The following is a 26485-nucleotide window of genomic DNA, read 5'->3' as shown; positions in this document are numbered from 1 at the left end:
AGATTGGAGACCAAGAAACCTGATTTTGCACCATAGAAACGCCAAACGCACATCCTTAGGAAAACAACACTGTATGTTGTGATTTTTCACCAAAAAAAGAGCCCCAACAGCTAAAATGCAAGCAGAATATCCAACAGGGATAGACAAACCTTATTTATGCGTGATATTCCTTAAGCAAATTGTGATTTGTAGACAAAACGCCAACAAAAAAATGAGGTTCCTTAAGCAAACCGAAACCCTAGAGGTTACTAGGTATGAGGAAGCAAATATGTGCAGAATAATTTTGAAAATAAGGATCCAAAAATTTCAATGAAGAAATTCTTATGTTCGAAATAATTTAACCATGCTCTGATACCATGTTACAAGATTCAAGAATTGGCAGATTAACGGATTTCTGGATGATTGATTAATTAACAAAGGAACAAATGCGTTCCTTAGAAAGAATTACAAGGACATTGTTTCTAAAAGAAACAATAGACTAAAGACGAAATTAGAAACAAAACTGAAGACAGGATAGGAAACATTCCTCTCTAGACTGAAAGATGGACTACAAACAAGTAGTTGACCTTATAGAAAGTATTTAACTAAGGAGATAATATCTTAGTAAAGATATTAAAGATATTATCTTAATAGAAACGTCTGTTGAAGACTTGGCACAAATGAACGATAGGGCATTAGCTATCCTCTCCACGGTACAATGCATAGATGAGTCATGGGAAGATGAGATTCTCTACTGAGATAAGATAAGCTTGCAACTGCAGGCCTTTTGATGGAGACTCCTAGGCATAAGTTGGCTAATAGTGGAGTGGTAAGGGAAGGAGAGGTTTATGATTTTGTTCGCTAGTACAGTGCAGTGGTCAATGGCAAAAGAGATGTGTGAAGATTCTAGTGAGGAATCTGCTCGGTTGAGAAAAGTGATTAGAAATATGGAAAAGGGAATCTTCAACATAGTGGTAGCTTTGTTTATGCAAGGGATGACCAAAGATGACATGGTTGCAAATAACCTCAAGAGCAAGCTGAAGTTCTTTTGATCAAACTACTTCTATCATTGTTGCACATTGTTTGTTTTTATGATGTTTAATATAAAAATTATTTGCACAACCCTTGACGATTGCACCAACTTTGTGTAGTTGTTGAATTCGGCAAAGCAAGGTTTTCATCATAACAATATTCAAGTTCTTAGGATCATAAAAGAATTCCTCAATCCTATTCTCATTTACTTTTTGCATATTGTGAAACCCCCACGCCCCCCCCCCCCCGCCCCCCAAAATAAAAGTACTCTCATTGCAACATCAGTTGAAAGCTCCCATAGCTAGTATTTTTCTAAATCAGCTTGAGGAATATAATGTAAGGCCCTCATAATACTAGTATATCATATTTACCATTTAGCTTCTTCAAACTAGAAGGAATCTTGGAAATTACTCTTATGATCTTACTTGCAATCTTAGCAAACGTGGAAGTTTGATCAAGAGAAGATAAGATATTTCAATATTATATAATACTGCTATTGCAGTCATAAAACGCAAATTAGTAGGTATGCATACCTTTGGAACATAGGAAATACTTGATTGAAATAACTCCATAATCAATGTGAATTTCACTGATTTGGTTCCTTTGGTTGTAGAAGATATGATTCATGTAACATAACTACCACTCAAAAAAAATCCAGAAACTATAACCACCAGATATTGACATGACTTCAACATGACAGTTTTTTCAAGTAGAACATCTTTACAAAAATCATATAATACCGTTTGCACTAAACCTTAATACTGAGGTGCTAGGGGTTGGTCAAAAAGTGACAAATAATTGTATTTTATTTTAGTATTTTGAAGGGGGTGAGAGATTTCCTTCCTACAATACCATTCTAACCATTACCAATCTCTCCAAATCGTGCAGATTTTTATCTTTTCCTTCCCTTCGTTTTTAATTCATTCAGGATCTATTCCTGTAAGATGTGGTACTTATCTAGAGTAGTAGTTTTACAATACATTGGTAACTTTTTTATTAGGTAACCTAGCATAGCACGTTATTGTCTTTATCTAGTCCCTCACCATCTTGCAGATTAATCTTTATTTTTTTTGAATCTGTGATCCATACAGTACTCAATCTTGCAAGATGTGATATTTGTAAAGTTATAATTGATAATTTTGTTGTGAAGTGAGCTAGCAAATATTATAATGTTTTTGTGTTACCATGTGCCTCCAGTCCTTTCCAATGCTGTGGAATTATTTTTTCTTATTTGGAATCCTTACTGGAAACAATCTTGGAATGTTCAATATTTATTGATGGTAATTTTGCTGTAAGTGATCTAGCATAGATTTTATAATATTTTTTTATCCCCAGTAAGTTATGTGTTATGAAGTCTACTATCCACTATTTTCTTTCCATAATTTAATCTTTATGTTTAATATGGTCAGTTCAGGCCTCATTGCATTTTCTGCTCTCTCCTTTACCTCTAACCATGTCTTGGCTACTTCAAAACTACCAAGAATAAAACATTCTTTTCAAAAATTGCTTTGCTTAAGTTGTTTCTAAATTTGTTGCTTCTATTACAGGCTTTACTATATCGACTATCTGGAGACTACAACCCTTTGCATTCTGATCCCATGATTGCAAATATTGCAGGGTTAGTATTTTCCATTTCAAATTAATATCAGTAATTCACTTTACTCTTAGTTTATGAGCCTTGTGAGTACTCTCCGAGTTGCCAAGTGCCCTTTTTTTCTGCTTCCTGGATTTGTACAAGTTTAACTCATGAATTGTTATAGACACAAGAAAAATGTGGGTAAAAATGCCTGCACGGATAATATGCTGGTTAAAACCTGGTTTATGCACATTGGTTTTGCTTTAAAACTTAGCATTTTCTCTTTTGAGATGTCTTCTAAGTTGCCAAGTATTGCAGAGTTAAAAATTTTGGGCCTGCCTAGTACTCTCAGAGTCCAAGTGTGCAAACTATGATATTGCTGGACCTAGTTAGTAGCTTAATCTTATTAAGCCTTGGTTAGCTTCTGTTTTCCAACTTTACTATAAGTTTAAGGTTTTTCTTTTCAATAAAATAAATCAGTGGCTGCTCTGCTGTGATTGAAATTCACCTTAGAGGGAAACTATGATGAATTTATATTTATTAATATTATACTGTAATGTGATTGTGATTTTGACATTGTAGATACTGCAATGAGAACCATACTGAACCAACTCTAATTGATAATATAAAACCAACCCTTTGTTTCTAATTTTGACCTTTTTGTTTAATTTTCCTGCTTCAAACACATCCGTATTCCACATGGAAGGTTACTCCTTGGCAAGAGGAAAAAAAATGCTTATTCAGAAATAGGATAACTAAAAAACCTATAAGTTTTTGCCTGTGCAAGAAAAAAACTGCAGTCAACTTCACTACTATGCATGAACCCAAGCAACTAGTTGTCCTAATTATTGCACTTGATAGAGTGACTTGGAATCTAAATAACTTACAAGCTTCATGAGTTTTGAAACTATCTAAATTAGTTTAAGTCAACAAAGCATGTGAATTGTTATTCCATCTATGTAAGGAAGAAACATGCCTACAAAGGAAGATTAAACTTTAAAGTGAAATTCCATCTCAATTAAATGGTAAACCTGACATCTATTACTCCTCCATTAACTCCTACATTTCCACTGTTTACAAGGATCCATTCAAATAAAGAATACAACTTCCGGAAGTACAGCACCGTCCCCTTGATGTCTTACCAAGTCCAGTGGAAACATCTCCACCCTCCATTCTGGTATGAGGAATTCCTTTCTTGTGAGATTAGACTGTGGCAGAGTTCAAACATCCAAGCTATTTAACCTAGTATAAAAGAAAACATTCAAGGAAGAATGTACCACTACTACTACCTGCAGATAAACTATGGAAAGACATATATATATATATATATATATATAGAGAGAGAGAGAGAGGTGGATAGTAGATACTTAGAAAGACACGAATAAAAACATGTACATAGATGGAAAACTCGCCGAGTTTCCTAGCTCGGCGAGTTTTTAACCAGTTAACTCGCCAATTTAAAAACTCAGCAATCTGGTAAAAACTCAGCGAGTAGTTGGCAAAAACTCGGCGAGTTTTTCTTAAAAACTCGCAATTTACTGGTGAACGCGGCCTGTGACGGATTTAAGCGGCAGTGAGTGTGTTTTTTCTCATTCTTTCTTGTATTTGCATTGTTTAGAACCTTGAGGAGTGAAGAGAAGAAGGTTTGGAGGCATTCTTGGCTGATTGCAAGTGATTCAAGGCGGATTTGAGTGGATTGTAGAGGATTCTAACCGATTTTAGAAGACAAATTTCTTTCCAGGTATGTTCATCTTATCATAGTTTGAAAACTTTTTATAGTTTTATAACAAATGTTCTTTTGTTTTTGTTTTTTTTTTGTAAATGTTTTCAAATCATTTAAAATCATTTTGAATCATTTGAAACCCTAGCTTCTAAGGATATGGTTGAAGTTTGTTGTTTGCTAAGGATATGGTTCAAGTTTGAAGTTTGAATCATTTGAAACCCTAGCTTCTAAGTTCTAACTTTGTTTATTCATTTCTCTATATATTTATGTGTAGGGCAGCGGTCAACCATTAAAAAAATGACAAACCCACAAGAAGAGTGGCCACAAACACCATGCCCATCTGGATATATAGGCACTTGGCCTAAAAATGCAAGAGATAAGGCATGGCGGTATGCCTATGAAGCTCCAAATCCAAATGATATTGGGAAGGTGATACGCATTCCTTGTGAGAGAATTATTTCTGGAGGCATAAACCGCCTCAAATACCACCTTGCAGGCATAAAGAAACATGACTCAAATCCTTGTCTCAAGGTAACTGATGAAGAAAAAAGATTCATCCATGCCCTACTTGCAGCTGCTGAAGAGAAAAAATTGAATAGGGAGAGGGCAAAAATAGCTATGAGGGCAGCCATAGCTGAATCTAAAGGAGCTCCTTTTGATATGCAAGAGGAAGAAGAAGCACTTGAGAACATACCAGGATCTCTTCGTGGCCCAAGGATCCGCAAACAAAATTTCTCTTTTACCGGTTCCACTTCTTCTACATCTCCTACTTCTTCATCATCACCATCCAGATCCCCATCAGGGATAGGTGGTTATTTTGTGCCCAGGAACACACCTGGAGCACAGCCATCATTAGAGGGCACTGCATGGTTTAAGGAGGTGCATGAGCAAACTGATATTGCAGCAGCTGATTTTTGGTTTTTCAACAATATCTCAATGAATGCCGCTGATAGTCCCTATTGGGTGTGAATGCAATGACAATATCAGGCAAAGGGTACAAGCCGCCTAATCGCAAGGATATGAGTGGAAGGTTAGTATTTTACTATTTAGTAATTGTAAATAATTGAGATTCACTTTAGTTCATTGTTATATTTTAAATCTTAATTGTTATAACTTATTTCCTAATTTTTTACTAACACTTACACTTTATTTAATATTACACTTAAATTTTGTAGGTTACTTGACAAAGCGGTTGGTAGGGCAAGATTGTTGATAGAAGACCAAAAGAAAGAGTGGAAGAAGTATGGCTGCACCATTTTATCTTGTGGGTGGACAGATGGAAGAAGTAGAACCATTATTAACTTCTTGATTGCTTGCAAAGATGATGTGGTGTTTTGGAAATCTGTCGATGCCTCCAACAAAGTGAAAAATGCAGCCACATTGGCTTTAATGTTGGAGAATGTTGTCATGGAGGTGGGAATAGAGAATGTGGTGCAAATAATCACAGATAATGCAGCAGCATATGTGGCAGCAGGTAGATTTGATTTTTTATATTTGAATCAATATGAATCATGAATGTAATGCTATGGTATTATTCAATTTAGATTTGATGTAATTTGTAAATACTAAATATGGAAAGTTTGTTACTGATTATTGATTTTTTGCTAATCTTTTAGGTAGAATCCTCCAAGAGAGGCATCCCACACTTTTTTGGTCACCTTGTGCAGCACATGTCCTTGACCTTCTTTTGGAGGACATAGGAAAACTTGATTGGGTGAGTCCAGTTGTGGAAGATGCTAGGCGAGTCACGAAATATATCTATAATCACCCATGGGTTCTCAGTTTGATGAGAAAAGCCACTAAAGGCAAAGATTTGATGAGACCTACTATGACAAGGTTTGCAACGGTCTTCTTGACCACATATTGGCTTTGAAGCAAATGTTTGTGTGTGCTGATTAGGTTGCTTCACCTTACTCAAAGAAGCCCGAAGGAGAAGCTGTGGCACGAATAGTCTTTGATGATTGCTTTTTTGCAAAGGCTAAGGAGATTGTGGAGGTAACTTCATCATATTTTTAGTTTATTCAAGTTTCATTTTCAATTCATAACTTACTATGTTATTAACTAATTTGTATTTTTCAAATTTCAAATGTAGATGTCTCTGCCCCTGGTTCTAGTCTTGCACACATGTGATGGGCAGCAATCCCCAATGGGAGGTCTTTATGAGGCCATGGATAGGGCGAAAGAGGCTGTTAGAAGTTACTATCACAGGGACAGTCTCAGATTTGACCCCATTTGGGAAATAATTGATAGGAGGTGGAACAATATGCTTCACCAACCTATTCATGCTCCACCAACCTATTCATGCAGCAGGCTACTTCCTCAATCCCAAATTCAGGTACTATGATAATTGATTGTCCTTGAAGTTGGGATTTTAATAAGTCTTTATTTTACTTTACTTTTTAAGGTTGTGTAGTAAGACTTGATATCATTTTCTATTTGTTTTAGGGCTGATGATTCCTACTCAGATCCTAATGGAGAGGTCATGGAAGGTCTCTCTAAATGCATTGAGAGAATGATATCAAGTGAAGAGGAGAGAGACCTTATTGTGACCGAACAACAAATCTATGTGGAATCAAGGGGTCCTTTGTTCTCTTCTATGCTAGCAAAGAGAGCAAGATCTACTCAAGCACCAGGTAAATCGTCAAACTTTAAAACTTTTGCTAATTGATAAGTTGTGCTTCTGATTTTGTTTTTTATTGCTTTGTAACTTTTTAAATTTTGTTTTGCAGATGCTTGGTGGGCAAGTTGGGGTAGCAATACCCCCAATTTAAGGAAATTTGCTCTCAGAGTCCTATCCCAACCTTGTAGCTCATCCCATTGTGAGCGCAATTGGAGCTTATTTGAGTCCATCCATACAAAGAAAAGAAACAGAATGACTCAAAAATGGCTTAATGACCTTGTTTATGTGCACTATAATCTTAAGTTGCGCATAAAAAAGTCACAGCTCTTAGAACTACCTGGTCCGCTTGATCTAGATGAGATAGATCCTTATTTTGATTGGACAGCACAGGAGCCAAGTCCATTTTTTACACCAGATGAGATCGCTGATTTGGAGAGGCAGGCCATGGAGGGGGAGGTTGACACTGATTTTCAGTTCACTATGGATGACATTGAGGATGAGGACGAGGATGATGATGATTCAGGCGAGGATCAGACATTACCATTAGGAGGAGATGCATCCTCTTCTAGGACGCCGAGCCAGTCAGTAGGGACGTCGAGCGAGGGGGCACAGCCACAGAGTTCACAGTTACGCAGCTCACGCCCTATCCCAGTGTGGGGCACTTCTTCTAGGACTAGACCCCCTCGCTTTCCTGCTAGTGCAAGTGGAAAGAGGAAGATGTGATTGGCATTGTCACATTGTATTGATGTATTTAGACTTTTAGTATTTACTTCTAGTTTGACAGATTGAAACTATTTAGTAATTTACTATTTTGCTTCCTACCATGAGCATTCTGCATGAGAATGCAATTTTGTACGCATTATGCATTTATATATATCTAAACTTTGTTTCTTTCTTTTGTATTGTCTTTAATTAACTTATTAGATGCATCTTCTCATTAAATTTTGCAAAATAAATGTATTTTTAATTAAATTTCAGCGGTTTTTTAGGTTCCCGAGTTTTTCCCGAGTTTTTTTTTTAAATCGCCGAGTTTTTCCCGATTAAACTTTTGGGGGGCTTGGCGAGTTTTTGCATTTGGCGAGTTTTCCAACCATTGCATATATGCATGCAAATGCATCTTTGCAGAAACAAACATATGCAGGCACATACCTTCAGGTGCAAACATCAAGGCTAAAAAATACACAAATAGGCTATCACGCACATGAACATATACACACAAAATAGTATATAGTGCATTTATACACACACATGTAGCATGCATGCATAAATGACATATGCACAAATGCATGTGCATGCACATTCACACATGCATGGAAACTTATGTGCATGGTGCTTTCTTGTATGTAGAGAGAAAATCTTGATACTTCTCTGCAACAGAAGTAGCACATATGTGATCTGAAACAATTACAGAACAAATAGAAAGCATAATAAATTCTTCACCGTTGCAAAAATTCAGTTGTTCTCCTATACAATAATGAGTCTCATACATTGCCCTTAAGCATATGCAGCTAAAAGTAGCCATATCAAAAGAAGGTTTACATTTTGCATGAATCGTGCAAAAAAATAAACACGAGTGCTTTGAAATGTCAATGAGTACAGGAAAAACACAAATTAGTATGTAAAAACAATTAGAACTCAAAGCATTCCCTAAAAATGCTGATGCGATTTTCCAATCAAGACACTAGATGAGATTACCCCACACCTGTATGATATGCGAAGTATCTGACAAGTATCTAACAATGTGTGTAATTTATATTTTCATTCTTTTAACATCTCCTCATGGTGACAATACTTCAATTTATTTAGTTGCAACTTGTACCCGTGTTTCAATTACAATTTTACTCCTTTCAAGGTGTCGTTTTAACCGATGCTCATCAGGTAACTTTGGGTTCTTCTGTAACTTCTCACGATATGGCTTGGTAGTTGTTGTTTCATAAGTTTGAAATGAACTGAAGTCTTTTTGCCTCCTGAAGAGGAAGACTTTAGGATCTAGATTCTTCGATTGGGTTACCTAGATTATTATCATAACTATTTACTCGAATCATGTTTTTAATATTTAATATAACAGATTTTCTCGCCCAATACTACATGGATTATGCACGCTTGGATATGCAGTGAGGGCCATCATTAAATGTTGCTGCAATGGCAAGCCAGCCCTAGTGAAAAGTGTTTTAGGTCGATTTATATTACATGTCTACCCTGGGGAAACACTAATCACAGAGATGTGGAAAACTGATTCAAGGTGAGATCAAGAATAAAATTATATATGATAAGATGTAGGACAATGTCATATTTTACTTATTGATGCAGGTTTCTTCAAATTGTCTTTCTATGGATTTTGTTAACTAAATTCTATTTGTTTAGTTTTCAGTGAATCTAATATGTTTCTTTTGACAGGGTAATCTATCAAACTAGAGTGAAGGAAAGACAAAAGGTTGTCTTGTCAGGTGCTGTGGTGGTTAATCATCTTTCCTCATCATTGTGAACTAATTCATGATGTTTACCTTCGTTCTCTCCTATATATCTAATTTAGTTCTTGTTGGGAAGCAAGGATAATTTCATGTCAGAAATGGTATGAAAGTTTTATTATTATTACTGTATGAAAATATAGTTGTACGTAATCTGGGCATCAAGCAGAAATTTGTTAGTGTTCAACTGAAAATAAGCACTAGACACAAATTTTCAGATATATGTTTACAAAATTCTGTTTGTTTGCTTCATATGGATTCCTTAAGCATTGATATAAAATTCAAATCTAATAATATTTTTTTTCTAGCAATTGCTTACTCTTTTAAGGAAATGTTTTACTTTCCACTCTCAGCTCTTTTAGTTTTCAGTGTAGCTGCAGGGATATGCATCTCTGATACCCTTGGGATTCATCTCCCATACTGGAGACATCTCAGAATTTTGGTAATTAATAATATATGTGATTTTGTTTGTGATACTGCTATTTTCAGTTTTATTATTAGAAAATTATCAATTAAATCAGATTTAAAAAGTTGGCGTCAATGAGTATCCCTATCTCCTATTTTTCAAAAATAGACATACTAATATTTTCAGCCTTCAAAAGAATTTGTTATATATACTGATAAAAACCTCCTAAAATGAGATATTTTCTTTCATGCTTTGGCCACATCCTTATGCAATGAATCAATATTCCTATGTTTCTTTGGCCACATCCTTATGCAATGAATCAATATTCCTATGTTGCTTTCATATTTTACCTTTGCAGGAGAACAGGTTGACTCTGTGGAAACGCGCACATTCATTTGAGTCTTCTTAAGATGGCAAAGCAAATCAATAAGTGGCCATTAAATCCCTAAACAAAATTCTAACATGTTTGGAATGACCCTTTTGAAGGAGTTGAATGTGAACTTTCCATATTCCAAGATCATCTGCAAACAATTTTAACCTTTTGTAATAGAGAACAACAATAAGACAATGCTAGTGTGCTTGATTATGGTTCCAAGATTGAAAGGTAGTACTAGACAAGATTGTGACTTATGTCTTAATCTTATGTTGCGAGATAAGTTAAATTGCAGCTAGAAGATTTTTAGTACCTAGTAAATATGTGAATAAGATCCACTAGTGTGAACTATTTAGGTAAAATATCTTATGTTATACCAACATTGTCCAATTAGAAGATGTCAAAGTGATGAACTGAACAAAAATGTAGGAAAAATGTATCATGTAATATCAAACTATTAAGAAAATTACAGATTTTTAGGTGATGCATCTCCAACCTAGTACAAACTTGAAATTAATAATAGGAAAATATATACTTCAATTAAAGGTTGAATTGATACAGTTGTGGAAAATATATGCTTAAATTAAGGTTGAATTAGTATAGTTGTGGATTTGTGGCATTTAATAGTGCGAGTCTCTTGTTTAGGTTAGGCCACTACCTATATTTGGTAATTGAAGAGGATGCCAAAATAGACAAAGTGTCTATATTAAAGTTGCAAAGTAGTAGTCACAAGAATTTGGTTAGGAAGACCAAAGCTTGTTCCTACCATCTATTAATGGAATATTGTTTCAGGGCTCGAAGGGAGTAACAATAAGTAGCTTTGTAAACGTGTTGGGTGCTAACGCTTTTAACAACCCCCTCTATTTAAGAACCCCTTATGAAAAAGATGTCTAACAAAATATGCAACACATTTTCTTATTCCTTTGCTTGAAATAAGATAATGAATGACCCTCTTCGAGTCTCAAGATGTATGGTACTACTCAACTTCAAAATCTTATGAACATGACTAACATAAATTTGAGTTTATGGTCTTTATGTAATCCTGGTAGATGTTGATTTAGCAAAATGTTGCAATGTCTTTAATAGTAGTGCAAAATTATAGATATAACTACTTGAAACAAATCATTTGAAGTTATTGACAATTAACTATGCTTTTTAAAGAATCAATATAGATTGACTTTAATAAAAAAAAAATTAAAAAATAGCTTGCCTATTTTTCACAACATGTATAATAAATATGATTTTGTTGCATTATAAAAGAAATGACATGTGGATGCCAATCAACCTTCCCAAAAATTCTAATATAAGGAGTGAGGTGACGCTTCCCTCTAAAATGATAGAAACATAGTAATAGCTAACTTTCCATCTCCATTTTTCTTGCAAGTACATGTGCCACCACACATAGATCCCTCAAGTATAATGTAGTTGGCTTGAAATACTACTGTGTCAACTATTTATTTGTGAGGACTTCATTTGTGTGTGTGTGTGTGTGTGTGTGTGTGTGTGTGTGTGTGTGTGTGTGAGAGAGAGAGAGAGGCTCAATTGTTTGTGTTCATATGTTTTTAGGGCTATCATGGCAATTTGATCGTCAGTCATGATGATTATAGAAGTACCTATTTTTTGACAAAGAATGGAGTTCAACATAAGCTCAATTATTAAGGGATGTAGGGGAAAAGATACGTAGGAATGCAAGAATATATTTAGATAGCATATTTGTTTAGATGACATGAAGCATGTCTTCTTACTCATTATTATATTAAGTCTTGTCATTAGTGAAAAGTTATATCATGACAAAGTAAAGAATCAAGTCACTAAGTGTGAAAGAAACCAAGAAGTATTGGTCAGTAAGAGGAAAGACAAGTCAGTAAAGCAAGTCAGGATAATGAGAAGAAAGTCGGTGAATACAAGATAGAACAAGCCGGTGGTTAGTATATAGCAAAGCACATGATCATGGCTACTAATCACAATATGTGGCAACGTCTATACAGCCACGGAAATGCACTTTCTTACGAAGGAGAGGACTTAGAATTTTTTTTCAAAAGTTACAAAAAGCAATGTAAAGGAAGTGCATTTTCGTGGTTGTATAGCCACGGGCACAATATGTCACCGAGTTGTATAATGTTACCGAGCAGGTGAATCAAGGCAACCAAAGGACATAGGATCAACCTAAGAGTTTGTGAATTTGCAAAATTGTAAGTGAATGAAATCTGCAAAGCGGGAAAACGGTTTACGAAGATTGAGGACAATGTTAGGTAAGATTTATTGAGAATGAAGCCAGATTGTGTATGATCCCGAGGTAAGGATTGAACAAATGAAGTTAAAGGATATTTTTCTTGGAAGATAAAGATGAATATGGATCGTAGATCGAGCATTCTAGAAAGATCCAAACCCTAATTCGATCAAGTACAAAGAAAGTTGCGGAGTAGTATATAAGTCTGGATCAAGAAGAGATTGCAAAATGTAAGAATGTGAGTGTGAATGAGTGAAAAATGAAGATAGGGTAGGCAGTGCTACCATGTAATGAAAGCGAATGAAATTGTGAAATTAGTTAAAGTGAAAGGTGAAGATTCAATACAGAGCATAGAGGATTTGATCTAGCATATAGGTAGATGTACTATACAAGATCGTGTATTGCAAGAATACATTTTTTTTATTGTATTCATAAATATCAAAGGGTGGGTAGGCCTTAACTAGCCTTTATATTAATGTAAACCTCTTAACTAAGTGCGCACATAATCAATGATGCAAAATCCCTTCATAAGGTAGACTTTAATATGTTTTTGTAAGTACTTGAAATACAGTGTTGATTACTCCTGACAAGGTAAGTCATTAGAAGTGACAATTGTAAGCTCTAATCGAGAAACCTTTATGTTGCACTTGTGAAGGATTGTGGGTTTCATCCCCACTACAGTTTTCTCTCTAGCCAAGGGTTTCTACATGACCAAAATACTGTATCAAATTTGATGATGTGTGCTCTTTGTTTATGGTTGATGTTATTTACTTAAGTTTACTTTCATTCAACAAGATTTATTAATTTTATGCATGCAAACGAGATTAGAGATTCAATTGATGGTTTGTCGTTGAAGGTTAAAATTTTTAGAAGGTACTGATTCACTCCCCCACCTCGCAACACCTTAACTTTACAACAATTGGTATCAGAGTTGTATCTCTTATTAAGAAGTTTAGCCACTTGAGAGACAAGATTCAAAAAGATGGAAAGATATAGATATCAAAAAGTGATTGATGATCTGAACATAGAATTAAAATTTGAAAATCCTAGATTGTTAAACTCAAAGAGAAGTTGAAGCATTCACTAAGCAAGAGAAAGCAATTAGCGCATCAACTAAAAGATACCCAAGATCGTGTTGAATAACTTGAATAATAATCAGAGGGAAGCATGTCTGATGAATCTGAAGTTTCTATATCAAATCTGATTGAAAAGAACAAAATCCTAACTAAGCAAGTAAAATCAATAAAGAAGGAACAAGAAGCTCAATAGTGAGAATGTGCAAAAACTTTGAACACAAGAAAAGTCGAAAATGAAAAGAGACTGGTAGAATATGGCAAACGAAAAATGAGTGCAAGACAAGAAGAGAAAGATATAGAAATACAGAGGTTGACAAAAAATATTATGATATGGCAAATCAGTTACTTGGTGTTAATCATGAGATTGCAAAGAAGGTGGAAGAGATTGCTAAATTGAGATCAGAAAATGAGCAACAGAATGAGATGAAAACTGTAAAAGAAACAAATGAAAGGTTGAAGAAATCTGAGGAAGTATAAGAAAATTGGTTGAACAATTGAGAAATTAAAGAAGACCAAGAGATGCCAATGGATTAGGATTTATGGAGAACTCTACAAGTAAGAAAAAAGAATCATCAAATTAGGTAGAAAAGAGAAATGTTTAAGCCACTCCAAACCCTAAGAAGCCAACATGTTATCATTGTGGAAAACCTAACCATACAACAAATGTATGCAGGAGCAAGATTGGTAAGTCATATGTTACTGCTAAATTTGATGAATACTGCTATAACTGTAACAAGTATGGTCATTAAGCATTCGAGTGTAGATCCAAGTTTAGTAAATCTACTAGGCAACAAAATTTTGATGGTTATTGCCACACATGCAATAAGTATTGGCATAAATCACTAGACTGGAGGTCATAGAAAAAGTATAATTGGACATCAAATAGACAAGGACATACAATCAACTGGGACTACGGCACAAGGATAACATGTACAACTTGTGGAAGATATGGTCATATTGTAGAAGATTGCAGATGTGAGGAAATATTGGTACTTGGAAGACTTTTGGTATGGCATCTTTTCATTGTCACAAGGTCGGTCACTTGAGAAAAAATTGCAGATGCCAAGCATATTCACCCAATGGTGAAGACTCTAAAGGAAAATGAAAAGTAAATGTTGATTATATTCGTAACCAAATGGGAAAGATATGGAAAAAGAAGATTGAAGAAAGTGGGACATCAAATGGATCAATTGATCATACCTCATATGTTGGATCAGGTGACTCCACAACCACAAATTGAACCATACAGGTATGTATGGGAATTGCATTTGAATTATTTTATCATCCATCAGTTCCTTATAATCTTGAATTGATATCTAAATTAGCATATGGTAAGATGCAATGGGATAAATCTTATAGTTTTAAAAGTTGGTCTTATTGGTAAGAAGGTTCAACATAACCTAGAGTAAGTTGGGATGTTGGTGGAGACATGTTTTGTTACCAAGTTTGGTGGTTAGGAAAGTTGTTGGTCAATAGGTCGGCAAAAGAGCATTTATTGCACATTACCTAATTGTTGGAAACGATAAAAGCCCTTTTTCACTATAAATAAATGACTCCAAAATCCATTTGTTACCTTGCATTGAAGATCACTGAAGAGCGATTCTGGGCAATTTGAGTAAGCATATAAATTTCGTGATAAAATCAGAGAATTTGTAGCAATTTAAGTGATTTCATGGAAATTTTGAAGTGTTCCCTATTTTTTTAACTAAGAACCAATAGAGCATCAATGAATTAGTTTTAAAATGTCAACAAGTGTAGATGAAACAATGGCATCCAAAGTTGCTCAACCTATTTTGGTTAAGAGTATTAAGTATAAAGTGACAAACTACAAGTTATATCCAAAGATAGCAACCAAGATAGATGAAACTGGAGTGTTTTCATCTTTGCCTCCTAGGATTTTACTGGTATGTGACATTAGGTCGTATATACAATGTAAGAGTGGTGAAATCTGTGAAGGATAAATTCAGGAAGCTTATTTTGCATTGTGTGAAAAGAGACAACTCAAGGGCGAGCATAAACATCTGAAGACAAAGGGTTTAACTCATGCTCTACATTTTTCAAAGGTTTTCAAGTATGAGTATATTCAGATCATGCTCAGTCGAGTGCATGATTAAACTATGTGGCTTGATGCTCCGATTAAGATTTAAAAAAAAAGAATGTTATGCATGTTTACTGGTTATCCAATAGCGGAAAAAGCCAAGGTAGTTCGTGTGGCACCGAAGGTAGAAATAGAGAAACAAACTGGAGCAACTTGGGATGGTTAGGCTCTCCAAGTTTTAACCATTACTAATGTCGAGGTCAAGTTTCCCACATGCATAATTGCTTACCAAATCTATCAGTCAAGGAGATTGAGTAGTGTGTCATGCGAAGCAATTGATTTGGCATATACGATTGTAGAGAGAGGATTCAAGGTGGATTGTGTCGAGATAGTCCTCAAATGGTTTTAAGACAACATGAACACCATTCAAAGTGCAAAAATGAATACTTTGAAGTATGGCTCTTCGTTGGTATGTATTTTCTTCTATCTATCATGGAAGATGCCACTATCATGCAACAAGTTCATACATACCCAACTCCTACAACATATATTGACAATATTATGATATCTACTAAGGCAATGATTTATATTAATGTTACTAATGATACCAATATTCCAAATGATTCTGATAAAGCAACACAAGCACCCAAGCAACCAAAGGAAACAAACAAGAGTGATGAACCCAAAGCCACTGAGAAAAATGAAGGAACAACTATTGTAGATACAACACTTACCACTGCTAGAGGCATGAGTATAGATGCACGAGAGAGAGAGAGAGAGAGAGAGAGAGTACAACAAAGAAAATTCAGGATTGACCTCAACAAGAAGAAGGGACACAAATATATGCTACAACCGAGGACCCTATCAACAAATAGAGGGAAATGAAGGAGAAGGAAAAACCTCTAAGTGAAGAACACAAGAAGAAAACTAAGGAGCAGAAGGCTCCATTGTCCCCAGAGATGTTAATTGATGCAAGTTCACTTAGTTCCCCAGATAAGAAGAAGAAGAAGAAAAGTAAAAAGGAAAAGGTCTCACTAGACAAGGTAATAGATACCAATATGTGAACTATTCAAACTAAGTCTAGATGAAATGATGAGATGTGGAGAATTGTTCAAGAGAAATGTTGTGTTAGAGTAATAAACAAAATTATTATTAATTAAATCATATTGATTTAATTATTAAGTCACTTATTATCTCTAGTTTACTTAAGCTAAACTTTGAGCATATAATAATTAATTCTTTTATTAATTATTATCATACAACCTAGGTTTATATTCCTATTTGGATTTTGATCTCCTTTATAAGAATTGATCTCTTTGTAATTCATTCACTTTCGATAATAGCAATCTCTCTTTTTGCTCATCAAGAATGTCTCATCTATGGATCTAAGAATTTCAACCTCCATAGTCTTTCCTTCTCTTTTTGTGAGAGGTGTTTACATGCAGGTGATTATTGGGAGTTGTGGGGTTGATTTTTTTGACACGAAAATCAAGATTTTTCAACACACATATCAAGATTTTTGGCAAGCGTATTGAAGTTTTTTGGTACACAAATCGAGATAATTTGGGTGTGAAACTAACATGCTTATCGAGATAATTTTTGGTACTGTGAACACACTTTTTGATGTATTTTGGTATGGATCCCAAAGTGGTAACTTTTTGGGGCCCTTCTAGCTCTGTTTTGACCCACATGTGTTTTTTTGGTCGTAACTTGCTCATCCGGGCTGTTTTTTACAAATGAGATATTGTGGGAAAGATGGTTTTGAGTCCGTCATGATGATGCAATTATTTGGACTTTCGATTCTATTTGGTTTCCAGTTTATGAAATCAAAGTCATAAGTTCTATTTTGCAGTATGAGAGACATACCTTGAGAAATTCTATTTTCCAAATTCTGCTCCTATAACATCCCATTTAGTTTTTTTTTTTTTTTTACATTCTAATGGATATCTTGATTGTTTTAGGTCTTGGCATCAATTTTGTTTTTTCAAATAATATTTAATGGGTTGTACTATCTCTTGTATCAACCTTATGTCTCTTTTGATCTTTGTTGACATCCTTTTGTAATATTTTTGCAAAAGCACTAAGATAAAAGTGTCACTCTATTGCATTTCAGCATCTTGCACATCTTTGTATATTGATGTACTTGCACTACATTATAAAGTGTCTTGGGGGTTTCACCATCTTCCTTTGTCAAGTGAGTGTTCCTTCCACGAATTTAGTCTCATGATGTGTCAATGACACATTTCATTATAAGTGTTTGTGCTTCTTTTGCAATCTCGATGTTCCTGGTTCTTCTTTCTGCAGGAGTTATTGCATTCAGTTTCATTGTTCATGTCTTACCTCTCAGCATTATAGGGGGTTATGTTGGTTCTATTGCTTTCTTGGTTTGATGGAGTGAGCTATGTATTCAATATTTGATCCTATGTACTAGGCAAATGTAGTGGCTAGATACATATGCATTTTGGTGAAATGGATCATTTATCATATAGACATTCTTTCATTCTTATTTTTGGAGGCCGTGAAGATACCTTTCATCTTCGATTGATCAGCTCTTCAAACTTAGTCTTCTCTACCTGGTCATATTCTACATAGTACAAGTTCTTCATATCAGCAATTTGGTAGTGTTTGTAGCTTCATGCTTTAGCAGTGGTCTTCATGATCATCCTTTTGTTCCTATCTTCTAGAGCATTCTTTCCATCTCTTTTTGGAGTAAAGTTTTTCCCCTGTGGTTTTCTTTATTTCACCTATTTTCAAAGATTTGGTTGTGTTTGGGTACCTCATCAGATCTTGTTTGCCAGGACCCAAATCTACTTTTAGCAATAGTTTTTAGGTTTTTAGCTACTCCCTGAGTTTATCTTAAGGGGGGTTGTTAGAGTAATAAAATATTGCCTTATTAATTAAATCATTTTGATTTAATTATTAAGTGACTTATTATCTCTAGTTTACTTAAGCTAAACTTTAGGCATATAATAATTAATTATTGTATTAATTATTATCATGCAACTTAGGTTTTACCTGTTAGGTTTTGATCTCCTTTTATAAGGATTGATCTCTTTGTAATTAATTCATTCACTTTTGATAATAGCAATCTCTTTTTTTGCTCATCAAGAATGTCTCATTTATGGATCTAAGAATTCCAGCCTCCATAGCTTTTGTTTCTCTTTCTATGATAAGTGTTTGCATGCATGTGATTCTTGGTAGCTGTGGGATTGATCTTTCATCAACTTCAATACAATTTTTGAACCAAAAAACCTTGATTTGCATGCTAAAAATCATAAAATTGTTGCCTTGGGAAACATGCCAAAAAATTTCAATTGTTGGGTCAAAAATGATATTTTGAGCACGTAAATCAAGATTTTTGGCACGTAAAACAAAAAAATTATACATAAATCGAGATATTTTGGCTCAAATTGGCACTCTTTCTAAGATATTTGGCACAAATCCTGAGTTGGTAAAAAATTATTTTGCCTTTCTAGCACTTTTTTGACCTACATGTGGTTTTTTGGTTGTAACTTGCTCATCCGGACTTTGTTTTTCACAAACAAGATATCGTCAAAAAGTTGGTTTTGAGCCCATTCCAATGGTGCAATTTATTTGGACTTTTGATGTTATTTGGTTATCAGTTTATGCATTCAAAGTCAGAGGTTCTATTTTGCACTCCAGGAGACATATTTTGAGACATTCTATTTTTCCAAATTCTGCTCCAAGCACATCTCATCCAGTTTTTTATTTTTTTGCATTTTGGTGGATATCTTAGTTGTTCATGTTTGGGGATCGATTATGTTTCTTCAGATGATTTTTCATAGGTTGTACTCTCTCTTGTATCGGCCTTATGTCTCTTTTGATATTTGTTGATATCCTTTTTGTATTATTTTGGCAAACGCACTGAGATAAAGTGTCATTCTATTGCATTTTGAGATATTGGACAGCTTTGTGTTTTGTTGTACTTGCACTACATTATAAAGTGTCTTGGGGGTTTTCATGTTTGCCATATTCGTCATCTTCCTTTGTTAAGTGAGTGTTGTTTCCACAACATTAGCCTCATGATATGTCGATGACACATGTCATTATAGGTGCTTGTACTTATTTTGCACTCTCCATGATCTTGGTTCTTTTTATGGGATATATTGCATTTAATTTCAATGTCCATGTCTTATCTTTCAGCATTATAGGGGGTTATGTTGATTCTATTGCTTTCTTGTTTCGATGGAGTGAGCTATGTATTAAGCATTTGATCATATGTACTAGGCAATTGCAGTGGCTAGATACCTATGCATTTCGGTGAGATGGATCATTTACCATATAGACATTCTTTCATTCCTATTTTTGGAGAGCATGAAGATATCTTCCATCTTCGATTGATCAGCTCTTCAGACTTGGTCTTCTCTACCCAGTCATGTTCTATACAGTGGAGGTTCTTCAAATCATCAGTTTGGCAGTGTTTGCAACTTCATGCTTCAATGGTGTTCTTCATGATCATCTTTTTAGAGATTTAGTTGTGCTTGGGTACCTCATCAGGCTTTGTTATCGGGACCCAAATTTACTTTCCATAGTAGTTTTTAGGTTTTTAGCTACTCCCTAAGTTTACCTTAAGGGGGCATTACAGTAATAAAGTTTTTTCTTATTAATTAGATCATATTGATTTAAGTCACTTATTATCTCTAGTTTACTTAAGCTAAACTTTGAGCTTATAATAATTAATTATTTTATTAGCAACCTAGGTTATATTTTTGTTAAGGTTTTGATCTCCTTTATAAGGACTAATCTCTTTGTAATTCATTCACTTTCGATAATAGAAATCTCTCTTTTTCCTCATCAAGAATGTCTCATTTATGGATCTGGGAATTCCAGCCTCCATAGCTTTTTCTTCTCTCTTTTTGTGACAGGTGTTTGCATGCAAGTGATTCTTGGGAGCTGTGGGGTTGATCTTTCATCAACTTCAATAGGTTGCATAGGACAAGATGAAACAAGAAATGAAACAACAATAAGTTCTATCAGATGTAAAAGGCATCTTAATGAAAATAGTTTTCGAGATAAAATTGAATAAACAAGCCCCCATTATTGATCAACTAGTCACACTTGCAAACCAGGTCAATGACCTAGATGCAGAAATTGTTGAAAAAATGATGAAGCTAACTGAGCAGAGACTAGAGAAAAGGATACTTGACAAACTTGGACAAAAGATAGCTATTGAAATTGCGGGAAGAACTCTTGAAGTGTTGTATTTGTATCTATTGTATCTCTTTTGTATTGATATCCCTATTTTTGAGTTGTATTTGTATCTATTGTATCTCCTTTGTATTGATATCCCCCTTTTTGAGTTGTATTTGTATCTATTGTATCTCCTTTGTATTGATATCCCCCTTTTTTACATATTCCTTGTATCTATATACTAGACCCCACTTTGATATACATATCTATGTATAAATAGACGACTCCACACTTTGTTTGTTACCTTGCATTCAAAAGCACTGAAAGAGACATCGAAAACTACTTATAAAAGTGCCTAGTCTTTCTATAAAGGATTGTTTGATAAGCTATAAGTACATTCTATACATTATTTTTGTTTTTGGCATTACTATAGAAAAGGGGATATAGTGTATAGATACAAGGAATATGTAAAAAAGAGGGATATCAATACAAAGGGGATATAGTAGATACATATACAAGTTTTGAAAAATATTTTGAAAACAAAGGAGAAGTACAAGTTTAGAGGGAGACATCCAATTTTGGAAAAGTTAAAGAAGTTTTTGTCACTAATGCCAAAGGGGGATAATGTTACTCCTAATTATATTAAGTGTTGTCATTAGTGAAAAGCTATGTCATGAAAAAGTAAAGAATCAAATTGGTAAGTGTGAAAGAATCCAAGAAGTATTGGTTGGTAAGAAGAAATACATGGTGGTGAAGCAAGTGAGGATAATGAGAAGAGAGTCAGTGAATACAAGATAGAACAAGTCAGTGAATAGTGTAGGTGTACATAGAAAAGAACATGATCATGGCTACTAAGTAGTATGATGTTACTGAACACAATGGTTACCGAGCATACTAAAATTGAGTAGTAAGATGTTATCAAGAAGATGAGTCAAGGAAACCAAGGGATACCAGATCAACCTAAAAGCTTGCGAGTCTACAAAATATGAAGTGAATGAAATCTACCAAGTGGAAAAATAGTTTATAAAGATTGAGGAAAATATTAGGTAAGATTTATTGGGAATGAAACTAGATTATGTATGATCCCAAGATGAGGATTGAACAAATGAAATTAAAGGATTTTTTTCTTGGAAGATGGAGATGAATATGGATTGTAGATCGAGCATTCTACAAAGATCCAAAACCTAATTAGGTCAAGTACAAAGGAAACTACAAAGAAATATATAAGGATCGAGAAGAGATTGAAGAATGTAAGAATGTGAGCACGAATGAGTGAAAAAGGAAGATAGAGAAGAAAATGCTACCAAGAAATGAAAGAGAATGAAATTATGAAATCAATTAAGTGAAAGGTGAGGAATTAGTATAGAGCATAAAATATTTGATCGGGCATACAAGTAGATGCACTATACCAAATCATATATTGTAGGAATATATTTTGTTTATTGTATTCATAAATCCAAAAGTGTGGATAGACCTTAACCAACCTTTATATTAGAAATCTCTTAACCGAGTGCACATTTAATGAGTGTTGTAAAATCCTTTCACAAGGTAGAATTTAATAGGTCTTTGTAAGTACTTGAAATACAACTTTAGTCACTCATGGCAGGGTAAGTTATCAGAAGTGACACAATTGTATGCTTTAACCAAGCAATCTTTATGTTGCAGTAGTGAAGGATTGTTGGTTTCATCCCCACCACAGTTTTCTCTCTAACCAAGGGTTTTGTCATAACCAAAACACTACGTCAAATATGATGATGTGTGGCATGTTTTATGGTTGATGTTATTTACATAAGTTTACTTTCATTTAGCAAAAGTAATTAAGGTTACACATTGAACTAAGGCCAAAGATTCAATTAATAGTTGGTCAATATTATATTTGATAATGTACATGAAGGTTTACCATTAATGAAGATAAATCACTAGATGACATTGATTTTTGGAGCTAGTTTTCCAAACAAATAATCCCATAGAATGACTCCAATAGAAAAATGAAGAGTTCAAAATATAAGTACAAAGACCTATTGTGTAACAGATTGATTTAGGAGAATTTAAGTCCATCATTAATACCTACAATACTATCATCATAAGGTCGAATATTTGAGGATGTGTGGAAGCTCATAAGATAAAACAAAATTATCATTATGTGTAGATTTCTCTTTACGAGGATGGATAACATTATGGATTGTTTAACTACAACTGAATACTACAAAGATAGAATTGAAGAGTGGGTAACACCAAACTCAAATTAGAGAATAAGAAGACTAGAAAGCATCCTCCAAAAACAAAGGAGGCTTGTAGGATTATTTATTTATCTTCTTTTTTTGTGATAACTAATTCAGTAAGCATATTCATGGGGCTCATGAATGAGGCACTAATAGACTATTTTGCTAAAATTGAAATTGCTTACTTGGATATCTTGATTTTTCAGTATCACATTGGACCAATATTTATGCAAATTTGTAAATTTTTTGAAAGGTTTACATAGAATAAAAGTTGATTAGCTCAAGAATTTTAGATTTATGAAGAAAGAGTTTGTAAATCTAGCATATTTTTTTCTTTGTAAATGGTCTTAGAATAGACCCATAAAAGATAAAGTCTATCCTTGAATAGCCTACCCAAGAAGTGCACAACAAAGGCAAGTATATTTCATGGTTTGACAAGTTTTTATAGAAATTTTATCAAAGGTTTCACTAGCATTTGTTAGAAATCGGGAATACTGGGGGGGGGGGGGGGGTGTGAATTAGTATTCCAACACTTTTTTCCCAATTATAGATGTCAAAAATAAATCATATACATGCATAAATAACTAAACTGAAAAGTAATAATGAACATCTCACAAAGAAACTCATAACACCATAATTTTTTAGCTAGGGAAACCTTAGCCAAGGGAAAACCCCAGTGGGGATGATACCCACAAAATGATTCACTAATCAAAAGTACCTAGTAAAAGGTCTTGACCCAATTAGGAGTCCATTATATGCATCGAGTGTATTTTTCCTTGTTAGAGGACTTGATCTTTTTAGAGGTCTCAATCCTATAAGGAGTTGTATTACAAAATGTGCTCACTACACTACAACAATATACCACTTTACAAGTATTATGAGAAATACCAAAAGTCAAACTATACTAATATCTCCAATATCGGATTAGTCCTTTGTTGTTTCTTGCATCTAATCATGTCCAAATATCTTTTCTCTTCTTTGACCATAAAAATATTATCTATCTAGCATAAATAAAGATTGCATATCAAAAACATAGCATACCATAATCATATGTATCTTCTCTAATCAAAAAGTCCTTCCTTCATACCATTTTCCCTTAACTCTAGGTTTAGTCAACTTGAATAATCAATCAACACATTACCAAAATATATTATCAAAATTTTCTATGTAAGGGTTAATATTTAGGATTTCATCCCCATATTCCTAAATCCTTGAATTAACAACTCAATTCAATGCCTTAGCCAAAATGTCAATTATGTCTTGTGTACTTTGCCTTTGCAATAACAAACTGTATTCTAATTGTTCATTCAAAAAATACACTGATTGTCATACTAACATAAGCAAACATGGATACATAAATTAGACTCCCCATTCTATCATATTATAAAATTATAGTCTTTTATCTTCTTCTAATGAAGCTCCCTTGATGGAAAAAAAATTGATTGTGCCCTATTTTCCTTTGTCATACTTAGACCATTTTATCATTTCATCATATCAAATTGTATCTTCATTCTAAGTAAACTTAAATATGCATAACGTTTCCATTAATTACAAAAACCAACTACTTAGCTTAGCCAACTTATCAACAATATCCCCCTTTGGCATTGATGGCAACACTTAGTGAAAAATTAGCTAAGTGTTTAATAGATTCAAAATGTCAAAATTTTGGCCAACAAAAACTATATCTTCTTTTCGTAACTTATTTATCTCTTACCTATATATTCTCTCCCCCTTTGCACATAGTTCTTTATCTTCTGCTCCATTTTTCTTTATATATTTTTCACTATCCATTACTCCCCCTTTTACATTAGTGGAAAAGATGAGTTTTCTATATACTAGTCAAAATTGTGAATCTAAAAATTTCTTTAGTTAACATGGTTCATGAGATCTAAAAACTTTCTCCTTGAGGTCTCATACTCAATATCCCATGACTTTTTCATAGATTCTGCTCCATGAATAAATGTACAACTAGCATATGTGGCTATCTCAGCTCCATTTAAGTCCATAGGAGTGAATGCCTCATAGGATATATTTGATGCAATCAATGTATCCAACTCCTTTTGTAGCATATCTAACTTTGGGATCACAAGACCTCTCAATAAGCTAAATCTCTCCAAAGCTCTATTTTTTTCATGTTCCAAGGTTTAAAGAGCTTCGTATGCCTTTCTCACTACCTTATTTATATCTATAACCCTGATTTCCTTATGGTCAAATTCACAAGCTAGTTTTTCTAGCTTATCCCCATCCTCTGTTATGCACTTTGAGATATCTTCTACAAAATGATGTGATCTTTTGCAAGCAATGCACATGTGTCTCCCATTTGTGATGCATCCTATGATGTCTTTGATGCATTCATCAATTACTAGGATGTCATTCTTTATGTTTACGCACACTCTTTGAAACTGTACATATTCAAATTCTCATTGTGCTCTTACTTTTGTTGTCTCAGTTAAGGTATTGAAGTGACCATCAAATTCATTAATTACCTTTTCAATATTCTCTACAATATTTTTCCTTGGTAATGGTGTTGGAGTATTCCAAGTCTTTTGTAACCTATCCAATGTTCTCTCAAGTATCATCTTGTTCTCTTCAGATTTATTTTCTAAGTTCTCCTTGGATTTAGCATAAGAAAATAATGAAATCTACATGAATCCATCCACATCCATGTCATACTAAACTGATTTTCTAATATCCTCTCCAATACTGCTACTTTCCAACAATGAATAAAGAGATGTGCTACGTGTAGAAGGAGTAGCAATGTCCTTTTTGTCAATTGTCCTTTGTCCAACTATAGTGATTTGATCATCACTTTTATTAGCATCATATGCTATGGGAAATGAATATTGATCTTCATTTTCCATAGATTTTGTCTTAGTATGATTTGTTACCGTATCTTTCTATCCTTGATCATCTTCTTCTTTTAGATCTTCTTGTCCATCTTCCTCTTTAGCACTATCACTAATTTAACCAACCATACTAACTATTGAAATCCTTATGTCACCCACATTATCCACATTATCCTCTTCCTTATTCTTCTCTTTCTCTTCAAGTATAGCATCAAGAGTAATAGGTCCTCCACTAATGAAGAAATTTGGTTGTTTGACTATGCTTATAAATTGACTTATATCTTCATCTTTACAGTCTCAATATTAGGTTCATTGATAGTTATACCAACCAATATTTATTGATAGTTATACCAAGTGATATTTTTGTAGGTTGTGAATTCTTGAGACTGGGATCATTCAGTACTTCAATAAGTGCACTTTTTGTCTCAATTTACACCTCATCATATGATTCATCTATAAGCTTAACAAATCTCATTTTTATCCTCAATTTAGGTTTCACTTAATCAAGAACATTATGCATATCATCACAACAGATTAGAGTACTTAATTCTCCTACCTTGTCTTCTCTCATTTTTTTGTCCTCCTATAAGACTCTCAATCTTGTCTCCTCAAACTTGTTAAATAGATGAGCATGGATACTTCCCTTAATTTCTACCAAGTTCCTCTTAGAGTTTAACAAATGCTTTATAAATGAATTCCTAATCATACCTTGTTTTTTCTCATCATACCTCCAATATAAATTTTG

General features: G+C 34.0%; 4 protein-coding genes and 1 long non-coding RNA gene across 27 annotated transcripts in view; all 5 read left to right on the top strand.

Moving 5' to 3' along the window:
* ECH2 (enoyl-CoA hydratase 2) overlaps positions 1–9709 on the top strand; it is a 203669-nt gene extending 193960 nt beyond the window's left edge. For 15 of the 23 annotated variants that reach the window (XM_089816095.1, XM_089816085.1, XM_089816086.1 and 12 more), the window contains 3 exons: positions 2559–2629; positions 8999–9172; positions 9328–9709. In XM_089816095.1, coding sequence (XP_089672221.1) covers positions 2559–2629; positions 8999–9172; positions 9328–9415 — 333 coding nt within the window. In that variant the 3' untranslated portion in view covers positions 9416–9709. The remainder of the gene's footprint in view (positions 1–2558; positions 2630–8998; positions 9173–9327) is intronic. The other 8 variants (XM_089816101.1, XM_089816097.1, XM_089816098.1 and 5 more) reach the window with 1 other exon arrangement.
* On the top strand, positions 4212–5279 carry LOC149575957 (uncharacterized). The gene is made up of 2 exons (XM_089814735.1): positions 4212–4328; positions 4585–5279. Exon 2 carries the CDS (start codon positions 4608–4610, stop codon positions 5277–5279), a length of 672 nt encoding a protein of 223 aa, XP_089670861.1. The 5' UTR covers positions 4212–4328; positions 4585–4607.
* LOC149575956 (uncharacterized) lies at positions 5210–6540 on the top strand. Its single transcript, XM_089816106.1, has 4 exons — positions 5210–5340; positions 5486–5784; positions 5927–6305; positions 6403–6540. The coding sequence occupies exons 1-3, from the start codon at positions 5285–5287 to the stop codon at positions 6181–6183; spliced, it is 612 nt and encodes a 203-aa protein (XP_089672232.1). The 5' UTR covers positions 5210–5284; the 3' UTR covers positions 6184–6305; positions 6403–6540.
* Positions 6482–7826, top strand: LOC149575955 (uncharacterized). Its single transcript, XM_089816105.1, has 3 exons — positions 6482–6645; positions 6756–6943; positions 7040–7826. Exons 1-3 carry the CDS (start codon positions 6593–6595, stop codon positions 7651–7653), a joined length of 855 nt encoding a protein of 284 aa, XP_089672231.1. The 5' UTR covers positions 6482–6592; the 3' UTR covers positions 7654–7826.
* On the top strand, positions 9705–10661 carry LOC149575953 (uncharacterized). Its single transcript, XR_016360642.1, has 2 exons — positions 9705–9840; positions 10163–10661. It is a non-coding gene; the product is annotated as an uncharacterized LOC149575953 (long non-coding RNA).
* The last annotated feature ends 15824 nt before the right edge of the window (positions 10662–26485 follow it).

Source organism: Cupressus sempervirens, chromosome 1 (genome assembly GCF_028749045.1).
Source record: "Cupressus sempervirens isolate cs-2001-9-10 chromosome 1, ASM2874904v1, whole genome shotgun sequence".
Classification (NCBI taxonomy): domain Eukaryota; kingdom Viridiplantae; phylum Streptophyta; class Pinopsida; order Cupressales; family Cupressaceae; genus Cupressus; species Cupressus sempervirens.
Note: the sequence above shows the minus strand (reverse complement) of the source record. Positions and strands in the feature narration are given on the sequence as shown.